Source organism: Chenopodium album, chromosome 16 (genome assembly GCF_948465745.1).
Source record: "Chenopodium album chromosome 16, dcCheAlbu1.1, whole genome shotgun sequence".
Taxonomy (NCBI): Eukaryota; Viridiplantae; Streptophyta; class Magnoliopsida; order Caryophyllales; family Amaranthaceae; genus Chenopodium; species Chenopodium album.
The window spans coordinates 47091723-47106595 of NC_137849.1; the positions used below are offsets into that span (position 1 = coordinate 47091723).

At 35.1% G+C, this 14873-nt stretch overlaps 2 protein-coding genes and 1 non-coding gene across 3 annotated transcripts; 2 read left to right on the plus strand and 1 right to left on the minus strand.

The window, feature by feature from the left end:
• The first annotated feature begins 52 nt into the window (after nucleotides 1–52).
• On the plus strand, nucleotides 53–3323 carry LOC145585678 (ubiquitin-related modifier 1 homolog 2). The gene is made up of 4 exons (XM_081642383.1): nucleotides 53–134; nucleotides 2216–2291; nucleotides 2428–2510; nucleotides 3006–3323. The coding sequence occupies exons 1-4, from the start codon at nucleotides 112–114 to the stop codon at nucleotides 3121–3123; spliced, it is 300 nt and encodes a 99-aa protein (XP_081498509.1). The 5' UTR covers nucleotides 53–111; the 3' UTR covers nucleotides 3124–3323.
• A 114-nt stretch (nucleotides 3324–3437) lies between these two features.
• On the minus strand, nucleotides 3438–3518 carry TRNAL-AAG (transfer RNA leucine (anticodon AAG)). Its single transcript has one exon. It is a non-coding gene; the product is annotated as a tRNA-Leu (tRNA).
• A 2490-nt stretch (nucleotides 3519–6008) lies between these two features.
• On the plus strand, nucleotides 6009–8286 carry LOC145584438 (uncharacterized). The gene is made up of 3 exons (XM_081641279.1): nucleotides 6009–6241; nucleotides 6300–7320; nucleotides 7480–8286. The coding sequence occupies exons 1-3, from the start codon at nucleotides 6009–6011 to the stop codon at nucleotides 8284–8286; spliced, it is 2061 nt and encodes a 686-aa protein (XP_081497405.1).
• Nucleotides 8287–14873: the final 6587 nt, after the last annotated feature.

Below are 14873 nucleotides of genomic sequence, written 5' to 3' on the forward strand. Positions count from 1 at the left end.
CATGAGTATTTAGGTTGGTGCAAAACCGACGTCGTTTAGTAGCAGGGTAAGACCAACGCTAAAACCCTGCAAAAGTATCAAGCTTTCATTTCATTTTCTTCTCAACTCATCATGCAACTCACTCTTGAATTTGGGTATTTTCTCTATCTTCAATTTATATTTCTATTTTCAATTTTTTTTTTCATGGCTAATTATTTTATTTTTCATGTTTCCCTAAAATCTTTAGTCTTAAATAGAATTAGTGATTATTGAATCATGAAAAGTGATAGAGAGTTATGGAATTGATTTTCTTGCATAACGGTATATGAAATTTGATTATTGAAATTTTAGGAATTTGTGAAGATTAAGGTTATATGTTATGATTAATGGATGTCAAGTTTAGTCCTTCCTCAGATTGTATTGTTTCTTGTCTGCTTCCCCTTCCCCAAAAAATGCGATTTTTTTTATGTTTGAATAGTGATATAGGAATTGCATTGGTTATATTGGTTAGATTAGGGCCAGAATCATAGAAATGGTATGAACAATTTTTGGAAGTGCTTATTCTTTGCTGTAGGTTTGTTGGCAACCGATTGCTTCATAAATGTTAGCTTCGCGCTTGCACCTTTGTTGTTATTGGCGATGAATAGATACAAGTATATATTAATGGGAACCCCTTTTTGTTGATTGTATGATTGGAACTGCTTGAAATAGATAGCTACTTCATTTGTTTTTTAAATATTGCCCTGTCTCCAATTTTCACTCTATTTAGAGTTGTATTGAGTGGGAAGGTAGAATTGTTTGGGGATGATAAATAAGAGAACAATTGTGGGACCATGCCATCTAAATTGGAAATGGGGGCAATCTTTTTGTGATGACCCAAACAGAAAATTAGGGAAATCTTTAAGGGACGATAAACATATATTTGGAGTGATCGAGTGTTGTAGAAAAATGCTTCGTCTTTTGTAACAATACCTATGTTCATGGTTATTTTCCTGGAAGGCTAGAACATTAGAATAGGAGTGCAATTGAGGATTAATACCTTATCCAATTAGCCAAATTAGTGTGAGATCTCACGTGAAGAATATGTTCACTAGGTTAGGTACTCAAGAATCCCAAGGATGTGGAGAATGGCTCTACACGTGGTATATTTGAATGTAAACATCAGATAAGTTGTATGGAAGTTGATTAGAAGTACATATATGATATTTTGATGTATAGGTGAATCTATGTTCCATCTGTGGTGCACGCTGAGCATTGTATAGAGTCTCGGCCACATTGTAAAGCCTTTTGACCTTAACATGACCTAGATGTTAGGCCACAACAGTCACGAACCATCCATATTTACCATAAAAGTGGTTTCAGGCACAATAATGTGTTTTCGATCGCATCCAAAATTCAAAACCTTGCTGTGCAATCTGAACGACCACTTTCATGATTGATTGAGTCTCTTTAATGCTTAGCAAAGTGGGTAGAGAAAAGTAAATGGATTGGCTGGAGTTATGTGATGTATTCGCAAGAGACAGTTCTATATACTTTGATATAGGGAGGTCTAAATTTACTGAAGGCGTCCTTAGCTGAAAGATTCCAGCCAGAGCATTAGTGTGGCTGCCGGGGCATACCAACCCTTTACATTTTCAAGTGTGGCTAGAGTGAGATATTGAATCTCCAGCCTTATAAATTTTCAGAGTGAGGGACTGAATCTTTGTGAATTGCTTGGAATGTAGGATCTGTACTTTTAGTCTTTTAGAGTTTTAGGCTTAGCTACAAGGTTTATGCTGTATTAGCTTTTAACTTTTGACATAACAAATGTGAAGTACTTACTAGTCAGGTATTTTTATCTTAACTTTTGGTCAGTTTAATATTCATGTTTCAGTCAAATTAATGCTGTGACGTTTAATAAGCTATGCCTGCTGGAAAGATGCTTTCTTGTTTAGAGATGTCTAATCCCTATTTATAGATGCTTTATGTTGCCATTCACTCGTTTATACCATTTTCTGTAATTTTGAGTAACTTGTTTGAGATATCAGTCAAATTACAGATGTGGATTTATATACTTCTCCGTTGTGTTGCGAAGGGTCTTTTGACTCAAATCACTTGATGTTTTGTTTTTCTTCCTTATAATATATCTAGAATATATTTTCCTTTATGTGATATTTTCTGCATAGAACACTATCCGTGGTCTTCTTTTATGCATTATCTCTAAACTTTGGTCTCATAATGGTGGCTTTCTGTGAAGAGGGGGCCTAGAGCTTTTGTGTGAATCCAAAAAGGTCCACCATGTCAATGTCAACCTATCAGATGGAGAAGAGAAAGTGAGTTTCTAATTGACACCTTCCATCTTCAAAAAGTATTTTGTAAAAGAAAAGGAAATCGGGGAGAATGAGGATTACAAATGCTAGTGTAAGTTTTGATTTGCTTCAATTGACCTGGTTTTCATGTTATTTTCAGCTAACCATGAAAAGATTGCTGTCATGGGTTAAAACAAATCTTATAAAAGAGAGGCCTGAGATGTTTATGAAAGGAGATACTGTGTAAGCTCTGAAATCTTTTCCCTTTCTTAACTGTAGTTATTACTCCATACTTTATACTTAGCATATTAGCGTGTCGTATCATTAGCTATATTCCACTTTCTGATGAGAAGATCTATTTGATTGGTCTGGCCTAATTGAATGGGTTTTGGCAGAATTTCTGCCCTGACCTGAATCATCAGTTTCAGCCAAAATTAGTCATTGGCTAGCTTGGCCTAATCTGTCCTGCACTGATTTTACTGGCTTTGGGCATGGGCCAGAATTTCAGGCCCTGATTAAACTTTTTCAGGCCAAAGCTTGTCCTTGTCCATGTTCACCTCTGCTGTTGAGTACCGAGGCTAAAGTCGGTGAATCAAGACTAATAATTTGTTGTTACATTGCTTACATGTGAATTTTACTAGTATGAGTCTTATGGCAATAGCTAAAAATATCTCGTAGCACATTTCTGTTGACTGTCATCTATTTAACGTCTCATAAAGTCAGAACATTCAACTGCAGGAGACCCGGAGTTCTTGTTCTAGTGAACGACTGTGACTGGGAGCTTAGCGGTCAGCTTGACACTACACTTGAAGAGAAAGACGTGGTAGTCTTTATATCTACATTGCACGGTGGCTGATGCTAATACTAATACTAATACCTGTGTTCTGTTTTCTACTTGATCATAAGACAAACATTGTTAGAGAGTATATTTCATTAAGAGTATCCTACGAAATTGGCGATAGTGATCAATTTCCCTTGTACTGTTTACTGATTATTAGTTTATTACTGCTACTAAAGGTATACAAATCAATGAAGTGGCACGGTGTTTTGACGTCACGTTTTGCTCGAGTGTTTTGTGTAATTATCATTTTCATTTTATTCTTGTGATAAAATATGTTAACTTGGAATGTGGAAAAAAAATCATTTGTCTCCAAAAAAAAAAAAAAAAATTGTTGAGAGTGGGATTTGAACCCACGCCCTTTCGGACCAGAACCTTAATCTGGCGCCTTAGACCAACTCGGCCATCTCAACGTTATGAGCATAAATTTTTCAAGAGAATATTTAACACGTTACAACCTTTAACCTTAAATACATACTTTTAGTTAATTAAATTTCACACATTATTTTGTTTTACAATTACTATAATGCATGTATCCCATCCCACCTCGAGGTGATAAAAATCTGGCCGAGCTTACACATAAAATTTTGTGTCCAACCCCGTAAAATTATGTCAGATTTTTTTGGTTTTTAAACCAAAAAAAATGCATTTTAGATTTTGTTCAAACTTGTATTTTTTCCGGTTGAGCCAGTGGGCCGAACAATTGTTGATCACCTCTAATCCCATCATATATTGACGTTTAATAATTGAGCTCCACGTGAATTGAGTGCTCTATATGACTTAGTTTAACAACTAATATATAAAGTATTATTTTCAATATTTACCCGTAAAATTTGTATTAATTACTATCTCTTAAAAATTTTACTCGTAACTTATTATGATTATTTTGGATAAGATCTAAAATGTAAAATTAAATTTTGCCTACATTATTATCTTGTATGTATGACTTTCTTACACAAATAAATTAAAAAAATATTACTCCGTACTAGTCTTATCTATAAAGATGGGCACGGGCTGTGCCGGCACGCGGGCGGCACGGGCCCGGCACGGGCCCGGCACGACTCCGGCACGGCACGGCCACTGGCACGGCGGCCCACTTGTAGGCCGTGGGCCGTGCCGTGAACAAAAAATTAAAATTCAGCACGGGCACGGTCGTCGGCACGCTGGCACGGCCCGTGCCCAAATAAAACTTAATTAATTAAGTTTATTTATATAAAATTATTTAATTAATAAATAAATAAGTTTATTTATATAAACTTATTTAATTAAGTTTATTTATATTAACTTATTTAATTAAATTTATTTATATTAACTTATTTAATTAATTTTATATAAATAAACTTAATTGACTATTATAACACAATAAATCAATTTATATATATATATATATATATATATATATATATATATATATATATATATATATATATATATATATATATATATATATATATTAAAATAAAAAAATAAAAAAATTTAGTGGCACGGTTTGGCCCGCGGCCCGGCACGGCACGGCCCGCCAGGCACGTGGGCCGTGCCGTGCCGTGGGCTAGGGTGTGCCAAAATTAGGCACGGCACGGCCCGCCGCGGAGCCGGCACAGCACGCCCCCCACCGCGGCATGGCCCGCGGCGGCACGGCCCAGCCCGTTGCCCATGTTTACTTATCTACCAAGATAATACGATTGACGATTGATTATGTTTTAAAACAATTTTAATATGATAATCTCTAGCCGACTTTCCATATAATAATGATAATTGGAGTCCTTAATTTGTATATAAATAGGGCAATAGGCTGGCTTTATAATCATAAGTTTTTCTAGAGTTTCATACTTAATTTCTTAACTATTTTCTCTTTTCAAGATCAAAACCAATTTAAGAAATGGCATCATTGAGTTGTGTTTCTCATACTAAAACCAATTGACAATAGTAGGAAGTACTCCTCTGCCTTATAAAATGGAATCATCTCCCCTCTTTCTCCAATGTGGGACACTCACAAGTGGGCTCCAATGGATTTCAATATTCCCCCTCACTTGTGAGTGTCTTTAGAATTAGAGCACACCAGAAGGTATAGTATAAATCCTCTTTGGGAATGAACATTCAATAGAGACCCCTTAACCAGTGGCTTGACAAATACCCAGTTATAAACGGCCCAACAAACCTGGGCTCTAATACCATGTTGAAGTTCATGAATTGAACTTTATTCTAGAAAAATATTTCAGAAAATAGAGAGAAAATTGAGAGAAGAAGAAACTTGAGAAAGTAGAAAGAAGTTTGTTATTGATTGAATGAGAAGAATACAGCACGAGTTTTACATTTGTGAAGAATAGTGAAGATGTTAGTGCGTTGCCACGTCAGCAAGCACAGCTGGCAGGAATTAGTTACAGTGGGCCTAGCTAATTATTTTTCTGTTGCTTGTATTAATGAGATATAAATACTCCTCCTACTGTAATTTTTCATTATTACAGATAATAAAAAAAATCTCTCTCTCTTTCCCTCTCTTAGTTTTTCTCTCACTAGATTTCTTCTGTATATTTTTCCCCAAATTGATCGATGCTAACATGGTATCAGAGCTACGAAATAGTTCGTTAATGGCGAATTCAGCTTGTTGATTGTAAGTTCCTCTGTTTTCGTTCCAAGTTTTGGTGATTGGAGTTTAATTGATTGCGAATTTTTGATTGATTGTTTCTGGATTGTTTTTGGAGTTTTTCTGGTGATTATTGGATAATATTCTTGATTGGAGATTGTTGTTTGAAGTTTGAGATTGATTGTTTCTGATTTCTGGATTGGATTATTGTTGCGATTCTTGAAAATTTCTTCGCATTTGTACTGTTGCTTCGAATCGAGTTGTTGTTGCGATTTTTTCTCTTTCGATTGAATTGATAATCAGTAGCTTCAAAAAAAAAATGGTGAATGAACAAACTCAAGATCTTACTCAAGATCCTACTTCTCCATACTACATTCATCCGAATGATAGCCTTAAAATGGCTTCAATTCCTGTTAAGTTTGATGGAACAGGTTTTAGTAACTGGAAAAGGTCTATGATGATTGGTTTATCAGCCAAAAACAAATTAGGTTTTGTTGATGGTTCAATTAGTTCACCTAGTTCAGATGATACAACTTTTGCTGCTTGGAAAAGGTGTAATGACTTGGTTATTAGCTGGATTCCTGAGTGCTCTTGAACCTGTTTTGGCTAGGAGTGTTTTATATTTTGCTACAGCTAGAGAAATATGGCAAAATTTAGAAGAGAGGTATGCTCAATCTTCTGGTCCACAGTTGTTTGCATTACAGCAACAATTGTCAGATTTGCAGCAAGGCACAACTAGTGTAGCTGAGTTTTTTACTAAGATGAAGATGTTATGGGATGAACTGGATGCAGTTAATCCATTACCAGTTTGTACTTGTAGTGGTTGTGTGTGTAATCTTACACAAAAGCTGGTGAAACAAAGGGATAACCAAAGATTGATCCAATTCTTGATGAAGTTGAATGAACAGTTTGCTATGGTGAGAGGAAATATTCTGTTAATGCAGCCTTTGGTTGCTGTTACTCATGCTTATAGACTTTTGATTCAAGAAGAAAGACACAAGTCTGTAGTGACTGGTATGCAAGTTTCTGCTGATTCTAATGCCTTTGCAGCTGATAGAAGAAGTTATGGAGAGCAAAGGTTTAGAGGTCAAAGTTCTAATTCTAATAATTTTGCAAGAGGAGGATATGCTGATAGGGGTAGAGGAAGAACAGGTTATCCTTATGAGCAGAGAAGATCTCAGTTCTTTTGTGATCATTGTAAGATTGGAGGTCACACTATTGATAGATGTTTTAAGGTTCATGGATATCCTCAAGATTTCAGAAACAACAACAGAGGAAACAATAATAGTGGGAAGAGGTTTGCTAATTTTGCTCAAGTTGAAGATAATCCAGATTCAGATCATGTTACAGCTTCTTTTACAAGAGAACAATACAATCAGTTTCTAAATGAGATGGAGAAAGTGTCAGGGCTTCAGTCTGAGTTACAGAATTCAAGTTCTGCAAGTGATGCTGTTGACAACAACTCAACTGCATTCATAGCAGGTAAAATTTGTTTGTTTTCAGCCTTTCATTCTGATTGGGTTATAGACAGTGGAGCAACAGATCACATTGTTTGTGATCTGAAATATTTCTCTTCTTATGATAATATTCCACCTGGTGATCATCAAATTACAATTCCAGATGGTAGCAAGGTAGTTGTTACACATATAGGAACAGTTGTCTTAAATGGGATACAGTTGATTGGAGTTTTGTTTGTACCAGAGTTTAAGTTTAATCTGGTGTCAGTTCCTAAACTTTGAGAAGATTTGAATTGTGAAGTGGTTTTTACAACTGATAAATGCTTTGTTCAGGATCATTCAATGAGAATGCATCTTGGTGATAAGAAGAATGGCCTTTATTGCACTCCTGCCAGAGCTACAGAACAATCATCTTTTCTTTCCAGACTCAATAATGAGGGTGTTGCATCTGCAGTTTCTTCCAATTCTTCCTCTGCAGATGATCAAGCCAAGCTCATACATCTTAGGATGGGGCATATTCCTTTTTCCAAGCTTAAACTAGTTGATTCTAGTCTCCATAAAATAGACTCTTCTTTCTGTCAAGTTTGTCCTATGGCTAAACAACATAGGTTGTCTTTTTCTGATAGTTCAATAAAGACAGTTAGACCCTTTCAGTTGTTACATATAGATCTATGGGGTCCACATAGGATACAAACTTACAATAAATGTTCTATTTTCCTTACCATTGTTGATGATTACTCAAGATGTACCTGGGTTCACTTGTTGAAATATAAATTTGATTTTGTTCCTGTTCTTGAATCTTTCTTTGCTTTCATAGAAAATCAGTATAAATCTGTAGTTGAATGTGTGAGGTCAGACAATGCTCTTGAGTTGTGTGAAGGAGATGCTAAAAAATTATTTTCAAAAAGAGGTATTTTGCATCAAACTAGCTGTATTGATACTCCACAACAAAATGGGGTAGTTGAGAGGAAACACAAACACTTACTTGAGACAGCTAGAGCTTTGTTTTTTCAATCTAATGTTCCTGCACAGTTTTGGGGTGAATGTGTATTATGTGCAGCCTATGTTATTAATAGAATGCCTCTTCAATGTTTGGGGAATGTGTCACCGTTTGAGAGGATACATAATAAAAAAACCTGATATTTCACACTTAAGAGTGTTTGGGTGTTTATGTTTTGTGTCTACTCCTAAGCAAAATAGGAGTAAGTTTGACAGTAGGGCAGAAACACATATTTTTTTGGGATATTCAACCACACAAAAAGGCTATAAAGTTATGAATCAGTCTACTAGAGCAGTGGGTGTGTCAAGAGATGTGGTTTTCTATGAAAAGCATTTCCCATTTCATATCAATCCTTCTTCTTCTTCTCCTAAATCTACCTCTTTTCCCATTTTTCGTCCTTCTGAAACACTTCCTGACAAGATTACATCAGACAATATTCCTGATGTTTTTCTTTTTCAATCAGATTCTGCTAATTCTATTTCTTCTGATTCTTCTCAAACACATTCTCATTCTTCCCAAACACATTCTCATTCTTCTCAAAATCATACTCAATCTTCTACTTCTTCACAATCTTCTCAGATTACTCAACCTTTGGTTGACATAAGAAAGTCTACAAGACCTGTTAAAGCTCCATTTTGGCACAAGAATTATGTATGTACTCTGGCAGCTACTAAACCAACTGAGCATTGGTGTAATAAGGTGACTTATCAGAATGTTTCTGATGAACATAAGAGTTTGGTGGCTAGTTTCAATGATCTTACAGAACCAGTTTCTTATAGTGAAGCTTCAAAGTCCTCAGATTGGCTCATGGCTATGGATAAAGAGTTGACAGCTTTGAAAGACAATAATACCTGGGATGTTGTTGTTCTCCCTGCTGGAAAGAAAGCAATAGGGTGCAAATGGGTGTTCAAAATCAAGAGAAAGGCAGATGGCAGTATAGAAAGGTTTAAAGCCAGACTTGTAGCTAAAGGATTTACACAGAAATATGGTATTGACTACCTAGAAACCTTCTCTCCAGTTGTTAAGATGGCAACTGTTAGGTGTTTACTCTCTCTAGCTGCTTCTAAGGATTGGAAAGTGTTCCAATTAGACATAAACAATGCATTTTTACATGGAGATCTCTTTGAGGAAGTTTATATGAAGGCTCCTGAGGGTTTGGATGTTCCTAAGGGCTATGTCTGTAAGCTTAAGAAGTCTTTATATGGTCTGAAGCAAGCATCCAGACAATGGTTTGCTAAATTGGTTCATGAGTTGCAATTTCAGGGTTTTGTTCAATCAAAAAATGATTACTCCCTTTTCATCAGAAGAACAGCAGATAGTTTGACTTTGGTGGCTGTCTATGTAGATGATATTCTGGTCACAGGATCAGATGAGAAAGGTATTCAAGACCTCAAAGCTCACCTTCACAATGTTTTCAGCATAAAGGATCTAGGGGAAGTCAATTACTTCTTAGGTATTGAAGTATCAAGATCTGCAGAAGGTTTTATTATGACTCAGAAGAAGTTTACAAAGGAATTGTTACAGCATTCTGATATGGATTTGTCTAAAGTTGTTGTTACTCCTTTACCTTTAAATCTGAAATTGACAGCTTTAGATGGAGATCCTATTCCTGATCCTGCTTACTACAGATGCCTAGTTGGTAAATTGAATTTTTTAACCAACACTAGGCCTGATCTGTCTTTCACTGTCCAGGCTCTTCGTCAGTTTTTGCATGATCCAAGGACTTCTCATGTTGCTGCATTACATCATACTCTGAGATATTTAGCTGGGACAGAAGGTCAAGGTTTGCTGTTAAGAGGTTCTAATGAGCTTAAGTTACAAGCTTTTTCAGATTCAGATTGGGGAGCTTGTGCAGATTCAAGGAGGTCCATTACTGGTTACTTGATGATGTTTGGTAATTCTCCAATCTCATGGAAGTCAAAGAAACAGCCTATTGTGTCTAAAAGTTCTTCTGAGGCAGAGTACAGGGCTATGTCACATGCAGCCTCTGAAATTACTTGGTTAGTCAGGATCCTTGAGGAGCTGGGTGTTCAAGGTTTAAGGCCTGTCACATTGCACTGTGATAATCAGTCAGCAATTTATATTGCTAAGAATCCTGTCTTTCATGACAGAACCAAACATATTGAAATCGACTGCCACTTTACAAGAGATAAAGTAATGGAAGGTCTGATTCAGTTGTGCTATTTGCCTACCAAAGTTCAGCTAGCTGATTTGTTTACTAAGGTCCTTCCTTCTGCTCAATTTAATGAGCTTTTGTCCAAGCTGGGAATGCTTCAATCAGCTTCCAGCTTGCGGGGGGGTGTGAAGAATAGTGAAGATGTTAGTGCGTTGCCACGTCAGCAAGCACAGCTGGCAGGAATTAGTTACAGTGGGCCTAGCTAATTATTTTTCTGTTGCTTGTATTAATGAGATATAAATACTCCTCCTACTGTAATTTTTCATTATTACAGATAATAAAAAAATCTCTCTCTCTTTCCCTCTCTTAGTTTTTCTCTCACTAGATTTCTTCTGTATATTTTTCCCCAAATTGATCGACGCTAACAACATTTATACAATAGTTAGTTACAGATTGTAACAACTTTTCTAATGCTCTAACAAACTAAAAACTGAGATGGAAGTTTGTTGCTGCTGTAATTCTATTAAGCTGAGCTGGCTGCTGACTTGAGCTCTGTAAGCTGAGCTGTCTACTGACTTGTGCACTGTGCTCTAACATTATTAGTTGTGCTATATCACAATATTATTAAAAAAAATACAATATTTAAAAATATGTAGATTGTAGGTTAAGAGAACGATAAATTACTCAAAATAATATATAAACACTTCTCAATCTTTAACCTTTTTGTACGTATTGTAAAAATCCACACTTATAGTTAATTAAATTTCATAGCCACATTAATTTGTCTTCCAATTACTATAACTAGGTTAGTATATTTTAATATTCATTATTAATTTTGCACTATATTTAATTAAAAAGAAAAGAATTAAAAGTTGTTTAAAAAGGTTAGTCACTACAATAGCATAATTCAAATTTAAAAATTAAAAAAAAAAAAAAAAAAAAAAGTACTCTATAGCATTTATCTCATGTGTCTTTAAATCCTTAGTTGTTATAGGAATTACAATCCTTTTAATCTATCGTAAATATATAGTAGAAGAAGTTTTCTCAAAAAAAATACTACGTAAATAATAGAAAAAGATGATACAAATAAGATTTTTTTTTTTCCTAATTTAGTACTTCTTGTCAAGTAAATGAAGACTATATTCTTAAAAAAAAGTAACTTCAAAGACTTTTTTTTAAATAATTATATGTTGCCGAAACACATACGACATACCTTAGATAGTGGCATATACATTTTAGAACGCAAAAGATCATTACTTATTTTACTTAAAACAAAAGATGAATTTTGCGTTTTATACGCGTAACTATGACAATTATTATGAAAATTTGTTAAAAACCATCTTATAAAAATCAAATTTTGTTGAAAACCATCTTATAAATTTTTTTTTGTCAAAACACACCTGTTTTAAAAAAAATTTGTCAAGGCACACCTGTTTTAAAATTTTTTTTGTTAAGTCCCACCATTTCTTCGGGTTCCGACTAATTACTTACATTTCCGGCATTGACTAACATGTGCACCTCACGTGACCCACATAACTCTACTTTTCTTTTATTTTTCCCCCCTTTCCCTCCATTCATTCCCCTCTTCATCATACTTTGGTTTTTATAGCCTTTTATATAATTGCACGGAAATGTAAGTGACGAAGGGAGAATGAATGAAGGGAAAAGGGGGGAAAATAATAGAAAAGTGGGGTTAAGTAGGTCACGTGAGGTGCATATGCTAATCAACGCCGGAAATGTCAATTGATAGTCGAAATCCGAAAAGTGGTGGGATTTCAACAAAAAAAATTTTAAAACAGGTGTGCTTTGACAAAAAAAAAAATTTATAAGATGGTTTTAACAAAACTTGGTTTTTATAAGATGGTTTTCAACAAATTTTCCCAATTATTATTATTATGACATACCTAAATGTTTTTTTTATGGATACACCAGAATTTGACACGTGTCATTACTATGTGTCTTTTATTATATAGTTATTGATTGATTATTGATTGATTGATATATCCCATATTCGCATCCTATCATATATCTCCTGGATTGCCACATTTAATTGACCTCCACGGGCTAATTGGGTGCTCTATATAACTTATTCATTATTTGTATAAACTTATTTTTTTCTAAATTAAACTTAATCAAAATTAAAAAAAAATATTATTTTTTCTATTGACATGTGGAATTTGTATGTACTGTACTATCTCTTAAAAATATTACTCATAATATGATTATTTTGTAAAAGTAATAATAAATATTACTACATACGAGTACTATCTTAGTAATAATATCTAAAATATAAAATCGAATTTTGCCTACATTAATTTGTTATCTTGTATGGCTTTCTTTGCACCAAAGAAAAAAAATAAAATTACTCGTAATTTATTTATGGAAATTTATTACAGAGTACTAATCTTACCTACCAAGATAATACGACTTAGAACAATTTGACAACTTTTATAAAATAGGAAACTAATCTTTATTATCTTAAAAAATATCCTTTATATAGGAAATCATGGAGTAGAATTTTATTGGTTTAGTAATTTATCTCTAGCAACCGACTTTCCATAAAATTACTCGTAGTCCACTCGTCCAAATTTTTGTATAAATAGGCCAAATTAGCGCTAGAGTTTCATACACAATACTCGTTCTTTGTTAATCCCTTTTTTTTGTTGGTGCTCTTACGTACAGAAATTATAATGGCTAAACTCAACAAAAATTTTCATAGTATTATAAGCAAAATGGCATCATTAAGTCGTGTTTCTAATAATAAGAAATCAAGAAGCAACATCAACAAGAAGCAGATCAAAAACACTACGTCTTCAACACCGGCTTATTCTACTAATAAAGGTGTCGCGGCTAATCAAGGTGTTGTAAAAATTACTCCGGCGAATCACCAAGGCGGCGACAACTCGTGTCTTCCCAATAATGTCCCTGCTCGAGTAGCTATGCCCTCTTATTGTCACAAATTTAGTGCTAGGCTATTGATTAATATGTATTAGCTTAGCATGACTTTCTTTAAGTCATTAAGTGTAATTAACTAGTTTGAATAATGTTCTAATTCGATCTCTTAAGCATTATGTTGGTGTATGTACTTAGGAAAATATTTTGTAAGTAGATATTTGTTATTAATCAAATCTAACTTTTGAGTTTTGACTTACTTTTGGATGCATGAGGTTTTTGTTTTTCTTGATCTTTGGCTTAACAATTGAGTTGTTTGAATTATCAAGGTTTAACAAGTCATGTTTGGACGTTTTAGGTTGATTTTGAGTTGAGTTATTGAGATAATATTTGATATGGTAGAATATTATCTTGTATATGTTAGTTAACTTTGTATTTGCCTAGGATTATCTTTTATTCAAGGGTTAGAAGTTGTAACTCTATATATATTTCATGAGGTTCAATGAGAAGGCTAAGCCACACAATTATATTTTCTCTCTCGTGATGTAAAATTTGTGGAAGACGTGTTCCCTTTTGGTTACCCTAAAGATGTTAATTTGGATCCGAATATTTGTGATAATATGGAGGATGATGTTCATGTGGATTTTGCGGAACTTGCAGTGAGTAATGATGATTTTATTGCAAATAATGTTGGAAATGTGACTGAAATTATTAATGGGGGAGAAACTAGTGAGCATCAATCGCAAGACCAGCGAGAGGCAGCCCACTCTGCAGGCACCCCGCGGCAAAATACTGCTGCCCGCAGGGGGGCTGCGGAGGACACTGCTGCTGCCCAATCAACAGCAGCAGCCAGCACAGCAGCACACTGCTGTTGCCCAGCAGACCCGACAACAGTAGCAGCAGTCAGAACAGCAGCATAGTGAAGCTGCTGCCACTGCCCAGCCGCAGCAATCCGAGCACCCTCACAGCACTGTTGTTCCCTCGTCACAGCAGCAGCACAACGTTGACATGGGTCGAGGTTTTCGAGAAAAATATCCTTCTGTTTTGCTCCGTGATTTTGTTACACACACGGTTGTTGCTAAAAGTCCGTCTTGGCCATCCAATCAGTCTTCAGTTACTCCGTATCCCCTAGCACACTATATACATTGTGATAATTTTTTTGTGAATTATTGGAAATTTATTTCAGCAGTTGTTCAAAGTAAAGATCCAAAAACATTCTGAGAGGCGATGAACTTTGATGGATGGCGCAAGTCTATGCAGGAAGAAGTTCGGGCTTTGGAAGACAATGGTACTTGTACATTGGAATATCTTCCGCTAGGAAAAAGAACTCTAGGCAGTCAATGGGTCTACAAGACCAAGTTTTTGTCAAATGGAGACATAGAGCGTCTCAAATCTCATTTGGTAGTGTTTGGCAATCATCAGAAAGCAGGGGTAGATTATGAAGAAACCTTTGCTCCGGTAGCAAAATTGACAACAGTGCGCACTGTCCTAGCTATTGCGGCTGTAAAAAATTAGGAGCTACATCAAATGGATGTGTACAATGCCTTCTTACATGGTGATCTCGGTGAGGAGGTATACATGAAATTGCCACCGGATTTTGAAAGCTCGGATCCACCGGGTTTTGAAATATCCTTTATAATCATGTAGTAGAATTTTATTGGTTTAGTAATTTTTCTCTAACAACCGACTTTCCATAGAATTACGTACGCGTTGTCCAAA

What these genes read in the sequence shown, in the direction of transcription:
- LOC145585678 (XM_081642383.1), top strand. Translation starts at nt 112, where the DNA reads ATGCAACTCACTCTTGAATTTGG. An exon ending in CAACTCACTCTTGAATTTGG is followed by an intron (nt 135 to 2,215) that starts GTATTTTCTCTA and finishes CTTTCTGTGAAG; the next exon opens with AGGGGGCCTAGAGCTTTTGT. An exon ending in TATCAGATGGAGAAGAGAAA is followed by an intron (nt 2,292 to 2,427) that starts GTGAGTTTCTAA and finishes TGTTATTTTCAG; the next exon opens with CTAACCATGAAAAGATTGCT.
- LOC145584438 (XM_081641279.1), top strand. Translation starts at nt 6,009, where the DNA reads ATGGTGAATGAACAAACTCAAGATCTTACTCAAGATCCTACTTCTCCA. An exon ending in ACTTTTGCTGCTTGGAAAAG is followed by an intron (nt 6,242 to 6,299) that starts GTGTAATGACTT and finishes TGTTTTGGCTAG; the next exon opens with GAGTGTTTTATATTTTGCTA. An exon ending in CAATTCCAGATGGTAGCAAG is followed by an intron (nt 7,321 to 7,479) that starts GTAGTTGTTACA and finishes TGCTTTGTTCAG; the next exon opens with GATCATTCAATGAGAATGCA.